The sequence below is a fragment of the Hyla sarda genome, chromosome 3 (assembly GCF_029499605.1).
Source record: "Hyla sarda isolate aHylSar1 chromosome 3, aHylSar1.hap1, whole genome shotgun sequence".
NCBI classification, from domain to species: Eukaryota; Metazoa; Chordata; class Amphibia; order Anura; family Hylidae; genus Hyla; species Hyla sarda.
The window spans coordinates 194,205,208-194,227,900 of record NC_079191.1 but is presented as its reverse complement, the minus strand read 5'-3'; the positions used below and the strand labels follow the sequence as shown (position 1 = coordinate 194,227,900).

General features: G+C 40.6%; 1 protein-coding gene across 4 annotated transcripts in view; it reads left to right on the top strand.

Moving 5' to 3' along the window:
* KHDRBS2 (KH RNA binding domain containing, signal transduction associated 2) overlaps positions 1 to 22,693 on the top strand; it is a 495,176-nt gene that overhangs the window by 277,399 nt on the left and 195,084 nt on the right. For all 4 annotated transcript variants that reach the window (XM_056565801.1, XM_056565800.1, XM_056565799.1 and 1 more), the window contains one exon: positions 2,136 to 2,328. In XM_056565801.1, the coding sequence (XP_056421776.1) occupies positions 2,136 to 2,328 (193 nt within the window). The remainder of the gene's footprint in view (positions 1 to 2,135; positions 2,329 to 22,693) is intronic.

Sequence of the window (22,693 nt, the reverse complement as noted above, 5' to 3'; positions counted from 1 at the left end):
TAAGAGTTTTTTAATAGAAGTCATTTACAAATCTGTTTAATTTTCCGGAGCCAGTTGATATATAAAAAAAAGTTTTGGCCTGGAATACCCCTTTAAAGGGGATTAGAATAGGGCAATTTTAAACATACTTATTTTGTTTTAAAGGTTTGCCTGTTTTGAAAGCAAAAAAATAAAAGAGTTATGGGTCTTAAAATGTGAGGAGTAAAACATGAAATTGGGAAATCCTTAAGGGTTTAATAGCGAAACAAAAATTATCAAAATTTGGTATCATTGAAATCATACTGACCCATAGAATAAACTTAGCATGTTATTTTAACCATATGGCGAACACTGAAAAAGAACTGCCCCACAATACTGTGCAGTTCTAATTTTATAAAAAATTTTGCCCTACAATTTTTATTCTGGCTTTATAATACATTATATAGTACAATAAAGGGCGCTAGCAAAAAGTACAATTTGCCCCACGAAAAATAAGCTCTAATACAACTCAGTGACATTGGAAAATAACAAAGTTATGGGTCTTAAAGTTAAGAAGGAATATTTTTTAATCTTCACAGCAAGTTCTTGACATTACTATCTTACTACGTCTTCTTGCTCCATGGTGCTGCTGCTATTTTTTTTTTTTTTTATCAGATATTCATAATAATTTTTTTTTTTTAATTTTAACAAGCAAACATACAAGACAAAAAAACAATAAAGTCACACTAATAGCACCCTCCCACACATTCCCAAAAATTCTTAAAGAATGATACCTCAGTAGACAATATAGGCACTTTCCAGCGCAAATATGAAATAGAAAGGCACATATAAAGAATATATTGTATATCATATGTACTCAACTCCACCCAGTCCATAGAAAGAAGACAACTAAAAAGGCCTGCTGCTAATCTTACTTTCTGGCTGCACATAAACCTTGTCTGATTTATCTTATAATGCAATTGTCAACGTAATGGAGATCATCCTGGGGACCACAACCTAAGGGTGCTTGCAGCAAAGACCATACCTCCATTATGTGGTTAAGATTAAAGAAATAGGTTCCTTTGACTCTGAACCCCAGATTAGCCTACACTAAGTCTGAGAATTCATTACCTGATCCCACATAAGCTGTAGAGTGATTTCCAATCAAATATACGTGATACATTACATTTTGTTTCTGTCACATTTCAAAATAAAAAACACCAATTTTACTAGATCCTCTAGCATGCATCACTGACAGTTATAGAAGTGGTTCAGAGACTCATTCCTATGTTTCATTATCTGTTGTACTTACTGTCTTATTCCTGTTCCAAAGATCTCAACTTTATACTTAGCGGTAACACTCTGCTTCTTTTTGTTTGCCTTCATCTCAGTAATGTTTTTGTTTTACATCCATGCATCCTTCGTAGTGTTTATTTGTCTTCTCACAGGATGGACATAAACAAGTGGATTTTTATTTCAGACATAAAGTAGTATGATGTTTGATATTTTCCCTTCTTTCAAAGTTGAAAGCTTTAAGTGCAGTTTTTCTGACAGTAATAGCGTTGGCAGTCTGTAAGGCCTTTATAGAATTATGTGAGTCAAATTTTCTTTTGAGTTTTTTAAACTTTTTGAGTTCTAGTTTTGGAAAATGTAGTTTTTTTTTTTCTTAATTAACGTTAGGTAGAAGCTTCCTCCTTTTCCTAACATTGAAAAAAACATTTATCTGTTATAAGATATTACCATAAAAGGTGTGGCAACATGTTATATATGGTGAAACAGTTTTCCTCGCCATCCCTGGGAGACTTTTCTGCCCACAGAGATGGTGAGGATATTAAGTTAGAAAGCCTCCCCTACCAGCTCTGTAAGTAGCCCCCTGGGTGGGGAGCTATTCTCACCTTGTCCTGTCTTCTTGGCTGTAATCTAGCCCCCTCAGCATAACTGACAGCCCGGGAAAGGCCACGTCAACACTCTACAGAGTGGTGATGCGGGCTGTCAATCACACTGAGGGGGTCCAGATTAACCAATATAAATAAAATAGTTATTAGTTCATGATGCTAGTGACATTGCACGTCTGTTAGGAGTGTGTGTGTGTGGGGAGGAGGGGGGGTTAGGAAACCGGAAGGACACGCTTATAAGGAAAGTCTTCAATGAAGCTTATGTCTTGTGTTCTACTTTAGGAGTCGTGGAGGGGCCACACCACATCCACTGTCTGGACGTGGCACGCCAGGACTGAGAAGTTCTCCAGTATTACGAGGAGCATTGCCTCTACCACCTGTAGCTCGTGGTGTTCCTGCAGCACGGGCAAGGGGAGTTCCAACTGCACCTGGTTTTAGAGCACCACCACCTGCCATTGAGACGTATGATGATTATGTAAGTCATAATTTACTTTTACTATGATAACATTCCTATAACTTCACAATGCCATTCTGCCAATTTTACTGTCTTAAGAGAATATCAATTATAATACTTAAGGCAGTAACTGGTGAGCATGTATGTGATTTTCTTTTTTTTTTTTAAGGTTTAATCTCTTTACAATTATTATAATTAAATTACTGCAATTTTGTAACAAAATATGTATTTTCACTTCTGGTCTTGCAAAAGCTTTTGTATAAGGCAATTTATGAAATTAAAGCATTTGATACATGCAAGAATAAGACACGGAAATATAAGTCTAGTATTATTTGATTAAATCCTAAATTATATTTAGTGGAATCAGAACAGCTGGATGGCATATTGATTAAATAAAACTGATTAGATATTATGCCAGAAGCACTTACATGAAGAGCTAAGGCTCAGCTGACAAGCATCTGGTGATACTTGAAAAATCCAATTGTATTTCTGTTATAGCAATAAAGTGTGAAGATTTTATTATGGGAAAGTGAGAGTGCTTTAGCTGAACATCATATAGCTGGAAAAGGCTAGTAACCAAAATAGCTTTTACATCGTGATATGCATCACTGACGCTTTCTGCCAGGGCCCAAAACGGAATAAAAATAAAATGTCATATAAAATAATTGTTCTGAATTTTTGAATTAAAATTTCCTGACAATGTATTAAGTTGATAGTACTGGCAAAGAAGGTTTTATGGAAAGAACAGCAATAAAATTCTGCACATTTGTGCGGCTTCCTTTTTCTTACATTTAATCATTAAGTTGCTGCTGGCGTGCGTTCCTTTTTTGTCATTAAATGAGAGCTTGGTCATTTAATTGCCTGTGATCTTATGGAACTTGGCTAAAGGAAATGGGTTCTTCACTTAAAAAGTTACCTGATTTATAATTTCTGTTAAAGCTATGCAAATGAGTATTATGCCGTGAATATTAGATTTCTGATTATTTCATTCTCATTAGTATTTGCTGAACATTCATCACATTTTTCTAAATTTTATAATTTAAATTGCAATTTATGACTGAAATAAACACAAGTTGTTGATTCTACAAGTTTTCAAAGGTATCGATTTCTATACTGACTTTTTATGGCAGCCATGAGGTGTTCATTTTTAATTAACTAGTCTAATATACAGGGAAGTAAAGGAATATAGATTAGTAAGTGCACCAACACACAGTGCACTAGGGCTTCACAAGCATATTCTGGGAATATATTTAGAAAAAAAATTAGGCTGTTTTATATTTACCAAACAACAACTTTATAATCACTGAGGGAATCAGACCAGAAGCCAGAGAGGCGGAGCACAGGGTCCGCTCTGCTTCAGGGCTTCACCACTTCTCTCCCGCTACATTATGCAGTTGATTGACACACAGGGCTCGCCTGCCTGCAACGGCCCTGTGTGTCTCTGCTGTGCGCACGCTGGCTGTCTCAACTGCGTGACATAAGCAGAGCAAGGCAGTGAGCAGAATGGCCCCCCAGTGTGCATTTTGTGTGCAGCTTCACATGGATATTTATGTTAATACTTGCCCTTTAAGTACGTCATCATTTGTATGTCTCCCATACAGCTCTTTCTTAGGCTGAAGTCTATAGGCTTACCTAAATGGCTTAGTACTGTATTCTGTATTACTACGATGAGGCACAGACATTGATGAAATATTAATAGGCTCTGCCATTAATCCATTAATGTCTGATTTGTAGCTTTATAGTAAACACAAATACCTTGAACGAATCAGACACTTTCCTCTGTCACATGACCTACATAGAGCAGACACGGCCCCCACAAGCTTTACACCCCCCAATGGAGTTCTACAGTAGCTGGAATTGGGGGAGGATATAATAAATGTAAATATAAATTGAAAGACGAATGCTCTTGAAAAATGGCTTGTCTTAATATGTCTATTTTAGTACTTGTATTCCTCAACTATCTTGTGTACTAACTATGTATTTAGTACACTGTATTCTTTTTGATATAACAATCCTGGAGCACCTTTTTTTTGTGTGGTTGTGTGTTTTTTTTTACTTTCCTCTATAAAAGTATATTTACATGCCGCAGAGTCATTGTCAAAATGAGTGTATGTATCATGGTGAATTTTGTATGGGAGGATTGTTTTTATCTTTTTTTTTCTTTTGTAAACTGCAAAATGAAATAATAAATAAAAAAAATAAAAAAGTTTGCCAGTACCATTTGCTGAAAAGCCACCCCACACTTTGATAGTTCCACCTGCAAACTTCCATGTTGGTGTGGTGTTTTTAGGGTAATGTGCAGTGCCATTTCTCCTACAAACATGGTGTATGTTATGGCATCCAAACAGTTACATTTTGCTCTCATCTAACCACTCTATATTCTCCCAGTATTTCACTGGCTTTTTCAAATGTTGTGCAGGAAACTTTAAGCAAGCTTTAACATGCTTTTTATTCAGCAATGGAGGTTTACGTAGTTAGCATACATACAGGCCATGGCGGTGGAGAACATTACTTACTGTTTACTTTATGGCAACAGTACCTGTTAATTCCAGGTCTTTTTGAAGCTCTTTATAAATGGTCCTTGACTCTTGGACAACTCTTCTGAATATACACTGCTCAAAAAAGTAAAGGGAACACTAAGATGACACATCCTGGATCTGAATGAATAAACTAATCATATGAAATACTTTCGCCTGTACATAGTTGAATCGGCTGACAACAAAAGCACACAAAAATTATCAATGGAAATCAAATTTATCAACCCATGGAGGTCTGGATATGGATTATCAACCCATGGAGGTCTGGAAAACCACACTACAGGCTGATCCAACTTTGATGTAATGTTCTTAAAACAAGTTAAAATGACGATCACTAGTGTGTGTGGCCTCCACGTGCCTGTATGACCTCCCTCCCTCCCGCCTGGGTATGCTCCTGATGAGGTGGCGGATGGTCTCCTGAGGGATGTCCTCCTACACCTGGACTAAAGCATCCGCATACTCCTGGACAGTCTGTGATGCAATGTGGAGGGCAAGCACATGGAGGGCTGTGAGGCCCCCCCCCCCAAAGAAATGCCACACCACACCCTTACTGACCCACCGCCAAACCGGTCATGCTGGAGAATGTTGCAGACAGCAGAACATTCCAGTCTCCAGACTCTGTCAGGTCTGTCACATGTGCTCAGTGTGAACCTGCTTTCATCTGTGAAGAGCACAGGGCACCAGTGGCCCATTTGCCAATTTTGGCGTTCTCTGGCAAATGCCAAACGTCTTGCATGGTGTTGGGCTGTAAGCACAACCCCCACCTGTGGATGTCGGGCCCTCATACCAACCTTATGGAGTCTGTTTCTGACCGTTTGAGTGGACACATTCACATTTGTGGCCTGCTGGAGGTCATTTTGCAGGGCTCTGGCAATCCTCCTCCTGCTCCTCCTTGCACAAAGGCAGAGGTAGTGGTCCTGCTGCTGGATTGTTGCCCTCCTACGGCCTCCTCCACATCTCCTGATGTACTGGCCTGTCTCCTTGTAGCATCTCCATGCTCTGGACAATACGCTGACAGACACAGCAAACCTTCTTGCCACAGCTCACATTGATGTGCCATTCACGATGAGCTGCATTACCTGAGCCACTTGTGAAAGCACCGCCAGCATTCAAAAGTGACCAAAACATCAGTCAGGAAGCATAGTAACTGAGAAGTGGTCTGTGGTCACCACCTGCAGAACCACTCCTTTATTGGGGGTGTCTTGCTAATTGCCTATAAATTCCACCTGTTGTCTGCTCCATTTGTACAACAGCATGTGAAATTTATTGTCTATCAGTGTTGCTTCCTGAGTGGACAGTGTGATTTCACGGAAGTGTGATTGACTTGAAGTTACATTGTGTTGTTTAAGTGTTCCCTTTATTTTTTTGAACAGTGTATTTTTACTCCTTGTCAGAAATCTTGTGATAAGCATCTGGTCGTGGCAAATATATGGTGAAATAATTGTCTTTCCACTTCCATATTATGGCCCCAACAGTGCTCACTGGAACATTCAGAAGCTTAGATTTGTGCCTATAACCAACTTCATTGTTATGTTTAGCAACAATTAGGTTGCAAAAGTCTTAAGACATCTTTTTGCTTTTACTCATCTGACAATGGGTCTTGTGTGACACCTTGGCAATGAGACAGTTAGAACTGAGCCAGCTGATATCAATTTGCACTGACAAGGGGGTGAATTGATTCTTTATTACTAATAGATATAAGCAGTTGTGTTGGATTTTCATGCCTTTTTGCAGCATCTTGAAGCTGTCATTACTAACAAAGGCTTTTGTACAAAGTATTAAATAAATAAATCTAAGTATGCATGTTCAATACTTTTTCTCTATGTCATTTCCCATTCTTATACATACCTTAATTTTTTATATTATTTATTTTGGTCCTTTCTTTTTATGGATTACTGGGGTTGTTACCAACATCTGGTGAAAATGTCATGTCAGTAGCCCCTTTGGAAAAATATTTAGTAGGAAAAATTCTTACTTTATTGCATCCTCAACTTCCTCTTAAAGTCATTATCGAGTCAATGTGGATATAATGAAATGTAGAGAAGCAGGTGGAGCAGCACTCTCGAATTGAACTAGGTGCAGTGGGTGCAGGCTGTGGATGGGCCCTCGTCCTCGGGCCCCGATTAGATACAGCAACCAAGTAAACGCAGCAGCACTCCAGCGTAGTGAAGAATAGTGACTTTTATTTATCACCAAAATGCAATAGCGACGTTTCAACCACCTCACGTGGCCGTCCTCAAGCAGTGCAAGTTACATAATGCGTGCATTAAATAGGGAGAAACAATGTGACCTCACTTCCTGTGGGCGTACAATAATTTGCATGTGTAAACAAACAAGTAAGTTTACAGTAATATACCTCTATACATCTCATGTACAGGGAACCCTGTTCTACTGCAAAAATTAAGTGTAACAACAATTAAAATGTAAAAAAACAAAACATTCGTGCTACGCACACAATAAAAAATTGCTATGCAGTGCAGTGTTATGAAGCATTATTCCGTGTCAATCAGTCTATACCTCCAGTCCCAGACGTGGGACCCGAACGTAAAGATCTCAAAAAATACCCCTGATACCTCCATAGGAACAAAAAAAAAAAAAAATGATCGGCGTCCTTGCCGACTGTAGTAATTTCCGGTTACCGGATCCAAACTTCCGGTTCAAAGGCCTGTGGTATTCCAATTAACGCATGCGTGGTGTTCCGGCTGGAGACCTCAAGCCATCTTGAGTGTTGGCAGGCCCTATAATGAAATGTAGTTATAATGAAAAGTGAAAATCTTACTTTTACCCCTTCCATTTTTATATTTTTTGCTCTGTTTTGAGGAATGCTTTCTATGTATTTTGTAAGAATTTGCTTTCCAGACTACATGTTGCATTCACCCAGTTATTCAGCTGCTCTTCTATACTCCATAGAAGTACTCTGCTGCCTTATCAGATGCCTGTTAAAACAGAATTGGGACTTGAGAGAAAATAACATAGAGAGCAAAAGTATCAAGGGGCCAAGTAAATTCACATGTAAACTCAAACAATTGAAAAACACATCTTTATACTAATACAGAATATAGCAATGATTCTTTATGTCTGTATTTTATTATTTCTTTCATGGAACATTGTTGAGAAAACATTTATTGTATGAATCAGAGCAAGCTGTACCCCCAGGCAAGCATTGTCCCAAGCAATTCATTCAAAAGGACAGGAAAAGGTTGATGTGTCTAATCAATTTATATTCTTCAGACATTAATGCGGAGCACAGTACCAGCTAATTATCCCGCTGTGTAAATCACATGACTGCGCCCGAGTTCAATTAACATTATAGTCCCAATTAGTTCGCTAAACGTTCCATTATTGAGGAGAAATGTCAAAAATGATCATTTGCTTTAATGATATTTTAGGAAGCCTAAATTCACAACATAGCAACTTTAACCGCTTGCCGTCTAAGGACGAGCCGGCTTGTCCTAATTAGTGGGTACTTCCCATGATGAGCCGGCTCGTCCTGGAGATAAACTGTCACAGCGTGCAAACTTACTTCGACAGAAAGGAGACATCAGTTGTCATAGACAGTTGATCGTCACCAGCACTTACTGCGGGACCCCCCGTGATTCACCGGTTCAATCTATGCAGAGAATTGCAGTGCTTCAGGGCCAATATGGCCTCCGATGGCCCGGAATTTCATATTCTGGTCGGCGAGCAATATGAAACTACGGCACCTGCTCTGCCCACCGCATCCAAGTCCTGCAGAGTGGGTGCTATAGATGATGCGGTCACACTGACTGCAGCATCTTTAGTGTGACAGATGGAGCGATTAACTTCACGCACAGTGACGTACATTTATGGTGCTCGGTTCCTGTGTGCCTCCTGCTGTTGCATAAACACATCTGCCAGCATGCACAGCCAAAGGGCATGCTGGGAGTTATAGTTATGCAACAGCTGGAGGCACACAACTACAACTCCTAGCATGCTCCTTGGCTGTCCATGCATGCTGGGAGTTGTAGTGACACAACAGCTAGTAGCACTTATTTTCCTCTAGCCGTTGCATAACTACTACAACTCCTAGCATACATGGACAGCCAAAAGGCATGCTGGAAGTTATAGGTATGCAATAGCTGAAGTGCCTCTAGCTCTTCAAAAACAACAACTCCAGAAATGCACGGACAATCAAAGGACATGCTGGGAGTTGTAGTTCTGCACCTCCAGTTGTTGCACAACTACAACTTCCTGCATGCCCTTCAGCTGTCCGGGCATGCTGGGGGGTTTAGTTCTACAACAACTAGAGCACACGGGCGTATTAACAATAAGTTTCCCACTCCCAGTTTGAGTTGCGGAAAATCCGCCATGAAAAACCCACCGCAGTTCAAACTTGTGGTGGGAAACCGATTGTAAACCCAACCGTGTGTATGTACTGTAAAAACACCACATCAACTCCCAGCATAGCCAGAAAGCCATTGACTGGCCAGGCATGCTGGGAGCTGTAGTTTTGCAACAGCTGGAGGCTCCCTGTCGGAAATGCTGCCATAGGGTATTTTTGGTAAAGGAGGCAAACGCCGTGCTTGTATCCGAGTCTGCCAATGTGGGAGAAGAGGAAGACCCCACTTTTCCTCTTTCTTCTTCCTTTTTCCTCATCATCATCCAGTGATGAGGAGCCCCCTAAAAGACGGCACCACAGGGCAATGCAAGTAGAGTTCCCCATACAAGTTTTCCTTCCCCCATAATAGCGACCCTGTACTCCCGTACAATTTTCTTTGTCCCCCCGTACAATTTTTCCTGTTCCCCCATACTAGCGACCTTTCCCCCTGTACATGTTTCCCTGTCCCACATATCAGTGACCCCACCTGCACCTGACGTTTATGAGGTACTGATTCCTGGGTACCCCAAAGTCCTCATTGAAATGGACTATACGTTTTTTTTAAAGTGAGGACTTTGTAAATTTGATGGCGGCTCAAACAAACTTGTATGCCCAATAGTTTGTGACCAAGCACCCATATGCCTTTTTTGGCTACGCCCAATAGATGGACCCCCATGAATACAGACAAGATGAGGACATATTGGGGGCTTGTCCTGTACATGGGCCTAGTCCAAAAAAAACATAAATTAGGCAATATGTGAGTGGGGATGTTATGTACAACACCCCACTTTATCATATATGGCCATGAAAAGGGCTCTCCTCTCAGTAAATCCAGCAGCTTTTGGCTGCCCTTACAGTGAGTATCAAAAGTTTGGGCACCCCAGGTAAAAATTTGTATTAATGTGCATAAAGAAGCCAACGAAAGATGGAAAAATCTCCAAAAGGCATCAAAATACAGATTAGACAATCTTATAATATGTCAACAAAAGTTAGATTTTATTTACATCATTAACACTTTCAAAGTAACAGAAAAAAAATGGCGTCTGCAAAAGTTTGGGCACCCTGCAGAGTTTATATCTTGTACTGCCCCCTTTGACAAGTATCATAGCTTTTAAATGCTTTCTGTAGCCAGCCAAGAGTCTTTCAATTCTTGTATCTTTTCCCATTCTTCCTTACAAAAATCTTCCAGTTCTTTGACATTTCTGGGCTGTCTGTCACGCACTGCTCTTTTAAGGTCTATCCATAGATTTTCAATTATGTTGAGGTCAGGAGATTGTTAAGGCCATGGCAAAACCTTCAGTTTACGCCTCTTGATGTAATCCTCCATGGATTTCGAGGTGTGTTTAGGATCATTATCCATTTGTAGAAGCCATCCTCTCTTTACCCTCAGCTTTTTCACAGATGGCATAAAGTTAGCATCCAAAATTTGCTGACATTTTATTGAATCCATTTTTCCTTCTACTCGTGAGATGTTCACTGTGCCACTGGCTGCAATACAACCCCAAAGCATGATTGATCCACCCCCATGCTTATCAGTTGGACAGGAGGTTATTTTCATTAAATTCTGTTCCCCTTCTTCTCCAAAAGTACCTTTGTTCATTCCGGCCAAAAAGTTCTATTTTAACCTCATCGGTCCACAGAACTTGTTTCCAAAATGCATCAGGCTTGTCTATATGTTTATTTGCAAAGTTCAAACGCTGATTTTTGTGGCGAGGTCGTAGAAGTGGTTTTCTTCTGATGACTCTTCCATGAAAACCCTATTTGTGCAGGTATCTCTTTATAGTGGAATAGTGTACCACAACTCCAGTGTCTGCCAGATCTTTCTGGAGGGAATGTGCAGTCAAACGTGGGTTTTGAATTGTTTTATCTCACAATCCTGCGAGCTGTTCTGTCTGATATTTTTCTTGGTCTTCCAGATCTTGATTTAACTTCCACTGTTCCTGATGACTGCCATTTCTTAATTACATTCCGAACAGAGGATATTGACATTTGAAAACTTTTTGCTATCTTCTTATAGCCTTCTCCAGCTTTGTGAGCGTCAACTATTTTCAGTTTCAGATTTCTAGACAACTGCTTAGAAGAACCCATGGTGCTGATTGTTGGGGCAAGGTCAGATGAGTCTGGGCATTTAAAACCTTTGAGATTGACATCACCTGGTCTTCCCAGATGATGATTGAGAACAATCCATGACACTGGCAGGTCTCAGCTTTGCAAAGGGGGTAGTGCATGCTATAAATTCTGCAGGGTGCCCAGACTTTTGCAGACGCCATTTTTTTGTTTTCTGTTATTTTGAAAGTTTAAATGATGGAAATAAAATCAAACTTTTGTTGACATATTATAAGAATGTCTAATCTGTAATTTGATGCATTTTGGAGATTTTTCTTGGCTTCTTTATGCACATGAATATACATTTTTACCCACTGTATTTGGGGTGTTTCCATACTTGGGAGAAATAGGGTTACAAATTTTGTGGAGCTTTTTCTCCTTTTATCCTTTGTGAAAACAAAAAATTTTGGGTAACACCAGCATTTTAGTGAAAAAGATTAACTTTTCATTTTCACGCCCCACTTTAACGAAAGTTCGTCAAGCACCTCTGGGATAACTCTTGTTACATTCCTTGAAAGGTGTAGTTTCCCAAATAGTGTGCCATGTGGGGGGGGGGGGGGAGTTGCTGTTCTGGCAGCATGGTGGCTTTCTAAATACAACATGTCCCCCCCCAAAGCCTATTGTAGCATCTTCACCTCTAAGCCCTCTAGGGCACCCACAGAGCACTTTACATCCACATATGAGGTATTTCCTTACTCGGTAGTAATTGGGCAAGAAATGTTTGGGGGTTTTCCCTTTTAGTCCATGTAAAAATGAAAAAAAAAAAACATTGGGCTACAAGAACATGTAAAAAATGGAGATTTTGAGTTTTCTGCTCCACTTTGCTGCTATTCCTGTGAAACACCTAAAGGGTTAAAAAAAACTTTCTGACTATCATTTTGATACTTTTAGGAGTGCAGTTTTCATAATGGGGTCAAATATGGGGGATTTCTAACATAACTACCCTCAAATTCACTTCAAAACTGAACTGGTTCCAGAAAAATTCTGATTTTGAAATTTTCGTGAAACATTGGAAAATTGCTGCTAAACTTTGAAGCCCTCTAATGTCTTTAAAAAGAAAAACATGTCAACTTTATGATGCAAACATAGAGTAGACATATTGTATATGTGAATCAATACATAATGTTAGAGTATATTCTCGCTTTTATAAATCCTTAGTCATCATAAATATAACAATGGATGTTGGAAAATTGATCCATTATAAACTGAAAGAGAAGAAAATCCAATTAATGGATTAATCTCATCTTTCTCTGAGAAGTAGCAGAATGGTAGGACATTTTTAATGAGGACTATTTAAAAAGTTGTTTAGGCCCCGACCAATTATGAGAAAGAGTGGAGATACGGGTGCAGTAATTTATAATGGAGCAGCAAGACAAAGTTTGCTGAGAGATGTAGATTAAAGCTTATTTTCCATATCATCCTTGTTCGTTCTCCTGGTCAGTGGGGGTCTGAGCACTTTAAGCAGTAAAAGTATTTGACACCTGTATCACCCCAATGATCACATAACTGCCCTATTAACAGGTTGCACTGTCCTTTAGCAGCAATAGCTGAATGTTTTCTGCACTGAGATATACATACAGTACCTGGATAATAATTTTTGGTATTCACAGTGAATATATTTGCATAGGCTTGTACTAGAGCTGAACACATTTTTGAAAAAATTTGATTGGGCCGATTTGCCGAATTTTCCCAAAAAATTTGGTTCGGTCCCAATTTATTTGCGGCAAATTGCTATTAAAAACAGCTATTTCTGGCCTACAGAGAGCCTCAATAGGGGTGTAGAACACTTTTCCTTGCTGTGTTCTGGGTTAGTAAAATAATAATACTGTTATTCAGTATGACATGCAGATTAAAGGCGTCACTATTAGTATCACTGTAACAGAGCGGCACAATGACAGAGCCTGGAAGTGGCATCAATATGAGGAGACCATATAGTGGCTGAATGACACAGCATGGAGGTGGCGGCAGCATGATGAGACCATATAGTGGCTGAATGATACAGCCTGGAGTTGGCGGCAGCATGAAGAGACCACATAGTGGCTGAACGACACAATCTGGAGTTTGCAGAAGCATGAGGAGACCATATAGCCTCAATAAGGGTGTAGAACACTTTGCCTTGTCCTAACACGCAGGGAGTGTGCTGAGTTAGTGAAATAATACTGTTATTCAGTATGACATTCAGATTACAGGCATCACAATTAGAATCACTTCCACAGAGTGTTTGGATGTGGCAGCAGGGAGACCATATGGCGTCAAAATTGAAGAGAATGAAGAGATTTTTGTATGTAAATTTTATTTAACTCCTTAAGGACCAAGCCCATTTTCACCTTGAGGACCAGGCCAATGTGATTTTTGCATTTTCTTTTTTTCCTCCTCGCTTTATAAAATCCGTAACTCTTACATATTTCCATCTACAGACCCATATAAGGGCTTGTTTTTTGCGTGACCAATTGTGCTTTGTAATGAAACCTCTGATTTTACCATAAACTGTATGGCTAACCCCAAAAAAAGAAAATTTTAGGGAGGAAATTTAAATGAAAACCACAATTTTGCACATTTTGGAGGGTTTCGTTTTTACACTGTACAATTTACGGTAAAAATTACATGTGTTCTTTATTCTGTGGGTCAATACGATTAAAATGATACCCATGGCTAGATACTTTTATATTTTTGTAACGCTTAAAAAAAATCTAAAACTTTTTGTACAAAATCAGTAATCTAAAATTGCCCTATTTTGAACACTTATAACTTTTTCATTTTTCCGTATATAGGGCTCATCATCTAAACTTTTTATCAATACCACATTTGCATATATAAAACTTTTATCAAATGTTTTATTATTACGCTTTTTGGGGGTAAAATGAGAAAAACTGACAATTTTTTTTTATTGGGGGAGAGGATTTTTCACTTTTTTTTACTTTTCATTTTTACATTTTTTTTTTTTTTTTACACTTTTTATGTTTCCATAGGGGACTATCTATAGCAATCCTTTGATTACTAATTCTGTTCAGTGCTATGTACAGGACATAGCACTGATCAGTATTATCGGTCATCTTCTGCTCTGGTCTGATCGATCTCAGACCAGAGCAGGAGACGCTGGGAGACGGCTGGAGCCAGGTGAGGGGACCTCCGGCCGTCGTTACAGATGATCAGAGCGCCGCGGCAGCGATGCGGGCGATCCGATCATCTATTTTATTATGCGCATTGCCTCAGATGCCAAGATCTGTACAGATTACGGCATCTGAGGGGTTAATGGCGGACATCCACGTGATCGCGGATGTCAGCCAATACCGGCGGGCCCCAGGCTGCTGATAGCAGTCGGAACCTGCCGTGTATGACGAGAGCACCACTCCGATGCTCGCGGTCAAACACAGGACGTAAATGTACGTCCTGGTGCGGGAAGTACCGCCAAATCAGGACGTACATTTACGTCCGTGGTCGTTAAGGGGTTCATTTAAGTTTCATTTCATTTTTTGAGTACCCATTCTGGTGAGCATCGAGCTGGTGATCCTCCGCCTGGCAAGAGACCACCTGTTCCAGCCCCTGCCTCTCAGCGCCCACCTGACTGTGAAAGTGTGAATGTTTCATTTAATCAGTTATGTTATCGCTCCAACCTGTTTCATTGGATTCTTGTGGTAATTCCACATGTAATATATGACGTTGACGATTTTTTATTTAAATTGAAGATTTCCCAAGATCAATGTCCCGGCGTTTACTTTGAACTAATACTGTATGACCACAAAACCCAATCTAACAAGGAGTCACATGACGTGGCACAATGACAGAGCCTAGAGGTGGCAGCAGCCTGACAAGACCATAGTGCCTCACAATAGATAAGATTAAGTATATTTTGTAAAATTTAAATTGAAGATTTTAGATACATGCACATTTTAAAAGTTTAATCTAAGGTGCCAACAGAAAAAGGAGACCATATGGTGACACAATGACACAGCCTGGAGGTGGCAGAAGCATGATGAGAACATAGGGCCTCACAATTCCTAAGATTAAAAGATACATTTTAATATTTTAGTTGAAGATTTTTGGTAGCTAGTACTACCATAAAAATTTTTAGGTAACGTCCCAGCAGCATGATGAGACCATAGGGCCTCCCAATTCCTAAGATTAAATTATACATTTTCTTTGAAGATTTATGGTAGCTAGTGCTACCATAAAAATGTTTAGGTAATGTCCCAGCAGCATGATGAGACCATGGGGCCTCACTATTTCTAAAATTAAAAGATACCTTATTAAATTTTAACCCCTTAACGACATGCGCCGTAAATGTACGGCGCTGCATAGTGTCACTTACATTTACGGCACGGCTGTGATGCGATCGCAGGAGATGCGCTCGCTTCATTCCCGGCAGGTTCCGGCGGCTGTCAGCAGCAGCGATCGAGCTGATGTCTACCATTAACCCTCAGATCAATACAGATCCCGGTATCTGCGGCAGTGCAGCATTTATAATGGCTGATCTGATCGACCGCAGCACTGCCTCCCGGGGTCTTCTGCACTGATCTGCCTTTCAGCAGACCAGAGCAGAAGATAGCCGATAATACTGATCAGTGCTATGCCCTATGAAGAAGTGTAAAATAAATGAAAAAAAAATGTGAAAAATCCCCCCCTTTAAATCAACCCTTTTTCCCATATCAATACAAAAAAGCGTAAAAATACGATAAATAATTAACATATTTGGTATCACCACATGTGTAAATGTCCGAACTATAAATATATAATGTTCATGATCCTGTACGGTGAACGACGTTAACGTAAAAAAAAAAGTAATATATACGCAAAGGGTACCAAATGGTGCCAAAACAAACTACAGATCATGGCGCAAAAAATGAGCCATCACACATCCCTGAATACGGAAAAATAAGAAAGTTAGAGGTGGTCAAAATAGAGCAATTTTAAACATACTGATTTTGTTTAAAAAAATTTGAGATTTTTTAACAGCAGTGCAATAATAGAAAAGTGTGTAACCATGGGTATCATTTTAATCGTATTGACCCAGACAGTAAAGAAAGCATGTAATTTTTACTGCAACATGTACAGTGTGAAAATGAACCCCCCCCCCCCCCCCCCAAAAAAAAAAAAATTTGCTAAATTTTATTTTCATTTAAATTTCCTTACAGAAAAAATATTTTTGGGGGTTTACCATACATTTAAGGTTAAAATGAGTGATGTCATTACAAAGTACATCTGGTCACACAAAAAACAAGCCCTCATATGGGTTTGGGAATGGAAATATAAAAGAGTTATGAATTTTAGAAGGCGAGGAGGAAAAAACTAAATTGGCTGTGTCCTTAAAGTCAAAATGGGCTGTGTCCTTAAGGGGTTAAATAAAGATTTATGCTAGCTACTGCTACCATCATTTTTTTTAGGTAATGTCCCAGAAGCAGGTAGGCTGCTGCGAAGCAGGTGGTCTACCCCAGGCACGTTTGGCTCCAGACTTCCCACTGCTGCCACCATGCTGACTCTCAACCATGCTAACACCTTGCTGGCTCAACTGCTGCCTCATGGGCAACCTGCCATCCTCTTTTCCTGATGAGGAAGCCCCTTCTGCATCTGGCTCCCATCTGGCTTCATCATCATCGAGGTGTGTCAGCACATCACTGACGTCCTCCTCAGTTTCCTCAACAGTGTGTGCTTCAGGAGCCTAAACACTCCCAACACCACCTACCACCCCACTCTCCTCATCACTACTTGCCCGCCTAGTGAAGGAAGCGGGGGATGTCTCCTCCACTTCTTGGCTGGGCTGCTGACTGTCCTCTAGTAGATCGTCCTGACTAAAAAGTGGAGCTGAACCCACAGCATAGGATACTTCTATGGGGGTGGGAACAGCATAGGACAGAGGCAATTGGAGGACATGGACTGCTCCTGGGCCATACCAACTGATGGTTGTGTATGAGGAACCGAGTTAACCAGTCAATGACAGCAGATGGGTTGCTGGTCGAGACACAACTGCTAGCTGATACCAGGAGCTCAAGCCTCTCGCTGTGACTCCTGCTGCCACATGCCCCTAGTCTCCTGCGACCTCTGCCTGCGCCTGATGAATTTAGGCCTTTGCCACTCCTCTGTGCACGTCCTGGCACTTCTCTGTCTGACATACTTAGTGCGTAAATGAGGGGAGTGCAATACGCTTCACTATGCTTAAAAAAGTATTTGTGTAGAACAGCAGCAGGTGTGCTCTTTTGGCTGGCCTATCACAGTAACTAGACCCTTAAGACTTTAACAGGAACAAAATGGTACAACACTTAGATGTACGTATGTGGAATGGACTTATGAGGGAAGGACAATGCGCTCCAGTACGCATAAAAAAGTATTTGTATACAACACCAGCAGTGCACAACAGTGCTTCAGCACACAATCGCTGTGTACTAAAACCAAAATTGGACTTTCTCTCTCAATCCCTTCCCTATCAGTGCTTCTAGGCAGGATTTGTGCTTGAGCCGAATCGCTACAGTTCTGTGCAACACACTGTGCAACACACTGCTCTCTGTCCCTCTCTGTAATAGAATGCTGTAGTGACTGGAAGGTGAATCGCTGCAATAAGAATGCTTTTCTGTGCAACACACACTGCTCTCTGTCCTTCTCTCTGTGCAATAGAACACTGATGTGACTAGGTGACTAGGAGGTGAATCGCTGCTGTAAAAAAGCTTTTCTGGCCAACACACAGCGCTGTCTGTCCCTATCTATCTCTCTGCAATGAAAGGCTGAAGTGACTGGCCGCAATATGGCTGCTGATTATAAAGGGTTGTGACATCACAGGGGGGATTGGCTGCTGATAGGCTGCATGCATGCATTTTAGATGCCCTGGAGCCTGGACCGCACTAAATGGAGTTTAATGAAACGATCGAATCACGCCAATATTCACATTCATTGCGAATCTAATTTTTCCTGGAATTCGTAACAAATTCAGATTTGTCAGATTCGATTCGCTCATCCCTATCTTGTACGTAAACATTAAAATAAATAATCACAACATAACATAATCCCCTGCTACAGAGGCTATATGGGGTACTCTGGGGGAAAACTTTTATTTTTTATTTTTTTAAATCAACAGAAAGTTAAACAGATTTGTAAATTACTTCTATTAAAAGTAATCTCTGCTGACATCACGAGCACAGTGCTCTCTGCTGACATCTCTGTCCATTTTAGGAAATGTCCAGAGCAGCATTTGTTTGCTATGGGGATTTTCTCCTACTCTGGACAGTTCTTAAAATGGACAGAGATGTCAGCAGAGAGCACTGTGCTCTGTGTTCCAAAAAGAAAATAATTTCCTCTGTAGTATTCAGCAGTTAATAAGTACTGGAAGGATTAAGATTTTTTTTATAGAAGTAATTTACTAATCTGTTTAACTTTCTTGCACCAGTTGATTAAAAAAAAAAAGTTTTCCACCGGAGTATCCCTTTAAATAATGAAAGACATATACCTCTACCTCATATACTATGGGAGGTGAAAATATTTGACCTATTGAAATCTTTAACCTTATGAAAAGCTACAATAGTGGTAAATTATATAGAGATAGATAGAAATAGATATAAGAGTATATATATATATCATTATCTTATCATGTAATAATATAGTACATTTTTAAAATACGTTTTAAAAGTAAGTTTACTGGATTTTATTATACCAAGTGTTCCCAATTGGATATCTTGTCCTACTTTCTTCAAGCATAAAGACCAAACAGTTACCGTATATACTCGAGTATAAGCCGACCCGAATATAAGCTGAGGCCCCTAATTTCACCCCAAAAACCCAGGAAAAGTCGACTAGTTGACTCGACTATAAGCCTAGGGTGGGAAATACATCATCCCCCTGTCATCATCCAGACCCCTGTCATTAACACCCCCGTCATCATCACCCTGTCATCATCCCCCTTCATCATCACCGCCTGTCATCATCCCCCCTTCATCATTACCCTGTCATCATCCCCCTTTATCATCACTGCCTGTCATCATCCCCCCTTCATCATTACCCTGTCATCACCCCCCCTCCATCATCCCTCCTTCATCATCACCGCCTATCATAATCCCCCTGTCATCATCCCACACCCCCCCTTCATCATCACCGCCTGTCATCATCCCACACCCCCCTTCATCATCACCGCCTGTCATTATCCCCCTGTCATCATCCCACCCCCCTTCATCATCACCGCCTGTCATCATTACCCTGTCATAATCCCAAACCCCCCCTTCATCATCACCGCCTGTCATCATCCCCCTGTTATCATCCCACACCACCCTTCATCATCACCACCTGTCATCATTGCCCTGTCATCATCCCACCCCCCCCTTCATCATCATCGCCTGTCATTACCCAGTCATCATCCCACACGACCCCCTTCATCATCACCGCTTGTCAATGTCTGATTACAGTGGTCTGCAACCTGCGGACCTCCAGATGTTCCAAAACTACAACTCCCAGCATGCTGGGAGTTGTAGTTTTGAAACATCTGGAGGTCCGCAGGTTGAAGACCCCTGTGGCCTTTGTCATCATCCAGACCCCCACCCCTTTAGTTTTGTACTCACCTCCCCTCGGCAGGACGTTAGGGGGAGCTGGTCCTGGCCATCTGTGCTGCAGGGACCGTCCGGTGGGGATGGTTAGTTGTTCCGGGCTGTCCATCTTCAGCGGGGGGCCTCTTCTCCGCGCTTCAGGCCCGGCCCCGGAATAATGATGTTGCCTTGACGACGATGCACAGGGACATTCATGAGCAACGTCCCTGTGTGTCGTCGTCATGGCAACATCATTATTCCGGGGCCGGGCCCGAAGCGCGGAGAAGAGGCCCCCTCATTGAAGATGGAAAGCCCGGAACGACTAATCATCCCCACCGGACGGTCCCTGCAGCACAGATGGCCCGGACCAGCTCACCCTAACGTCCCGCCGAGGGGAGGTGAGTACAAAACTAAAGGGGGGGGGGGGGGTCGGGATGATGACGAAGGCCGCAGTGGTCTTCAACCTGCGGACCTCCAGATGTTTCAAAACTACATCTCCGGGCTTGCTGGGAGTTGTAGTTTTGAAACATCTGTAGGTCCGCAGGTTGAAGACCACTGAGGGCGGAGAGTTCACTCGAGTATAAGCCGAGGGGGGGTTTGTGCTGAAAAACTCGGCTTATACTCGAGTATATACGGTATTATTTATTATTTTTAGGCTTTCTTATAGTGCATGGTGTCTGATTACATAAACAAAGTGATTTGTTGTTGTATGCCTATCATATTCAGTTATCCATTAGACCCACTTTGTACATTGAAAGTCAGTAGTGTTAATAAATTATGTCTGTAAACGCTGCATACATCAAAAATGTAGTTTTTTTTTATGATTTACGCTTGTAAAAAAAATCATGTGTGACAATGATAAAGGGGTAGTATTTTACAAAAATAAGTAGCATGTCACTTATCAATGGGGAAACAAAATAAACAACCTTTTTGATATGCTGTGCACAAACCACTACTTTCCCCATAGACTTACACATGTGCACATTAATAAAAAAAAAAAAAACAGACATGATTTTGCAAAGAAAATTTTTATCAAAATATGCCTAAAAATACACTGTGTGAGCAATAGCCTAAAAGTGTCCCTGTCCTTTAGAAAAACATTTGACATGTCAGACAAACATTTCAAAAGTTTTGAGGATGCGGGGTATCAGTGTTAATATCCCAGCTGAGTACGATCTCTATCCAGACTAGATGGACTCCATTATAAGTCTACAGAGCCCATCCAGTAGAGCTCTATGTCTAGAGATCTGTCAGGGTCTGAATTCCCAGACCCTAAGCAATCAAATCTTTTGACTTGTCTGTCTGACATGTCCGAAGTTTTTCTAAATCATAGGGACACTTTAACTATTGACATATCTTGCTCAAGTGCCAAATGGAAGTTAGGTACCTATGCAATTGGACACATTTTCTGGTATAATAATACTTGCTGTTGTTCACTAAGCTAGGGTGTATTCCCAAACTGTACTGGAGAATTCACTGCTTTCCCAGACTAGCTTACTGATCAGATAATACTTAGCCATGCTATCTACACACAGGCCCAGATTTATCAAACTGTGTAAGAAAATAAGTGGAGTGATTTTTCCATAGCAACCAATCACAGCTCAGCTAATGAGTAAAAAGTGAAAGCTGAGCTGTGATTGGTTGCTGTGAGAAAATTGCTCCCCTTTTCTCTCACACAGTTTGATGAATGTGTCCCTCTATGTATGTTATTTCCACTACATACTGATTTATTTAGCATTTGTCAATTTGGAGAAAAACTTACCCAAACAGATATTTCTCAAGATCCGAATATTGTATTGTGGAAAATGTATGTTTGCATTGTGCATGTACATTTCTTCACCAACACTAAAATATTTACATCGGATAGTACTGGTGTCCCTGGTGGCTAGAGGCCCCATAGGCCCCCTCCCCACTGCTATTTAATTGTGGGGTGCTGATGGGTTGCTGGGGAAGCCAGGGGCCTTACCTGTGCTCCTTGGGCTCCCATGGATCAACGATTGTTGAAGGTGATCAAGTGCCTGTTATATGGACAAGGTAATACAATAGCATAACATCGATGTATGTAAGCTATCTACTGATGGCTTATCATATCTACATCTAATGGTACAGAAAATAAACACAGTTATAGGGGTCAAAACATGTTTTGTTTAGTTTTTTTCAAGTTTGAATTTTTTTTTAACTATTATTCGAAACAAAAATTATCAAGATTGGTATCTTTGGAATCATACTGGTTCATAGAATAAAGTTTACTTATGTGTCTTGGAATGTGAGGTGAAAAAAATGTAAGCCATAAGTCAAAATTTTCTGGGTCATGATGGGGTTAAAGCATAAGCAATAATTGGAACTTTTCCATTAACAATCCTATTTCAGTGCTATACACCTTTATAGATCATAAGCAATATTCTATATTTCTATGGTCATCAAATGGATACTCCTCAAGTGGGACTCTCCAAATACAAAAGGATAAAGCATACTATTACAGCATAGGGTGCAATTAAACATGATGGATTTTTTTTTTTGTTACTTTAAGTCATGCCCAATATAGCCGAGGGTAAGTCTCCCATTTTTTAGCACATGCACTTTTTAAAGGGGTACTCCGGTGGTTCATTTTTTTGACTATATTGCATCTTCTTTGTAAGTTTGGTTTTTTTGCAATACACATGTGTTATATGTTTTGGCTTACCTGTTTGTTGGGCAGGAAGTTCTGTAGTTCAGAGGGTTTTCTTTTACTGTTGTCCACAGCAGCCATGTTCTGAGTCTGCTGTGGACAAGATGTCATAGCTTTTTTCTCTCTCTTTCTGCATAAGAGAAATAAGCCACACCCCCTCATCTCCCCCCACCCGAGGTCTGCATGAGAGAAGGAACACAGATAAGATAAGTGTGTTATCTGACGGGGCGGATGACAA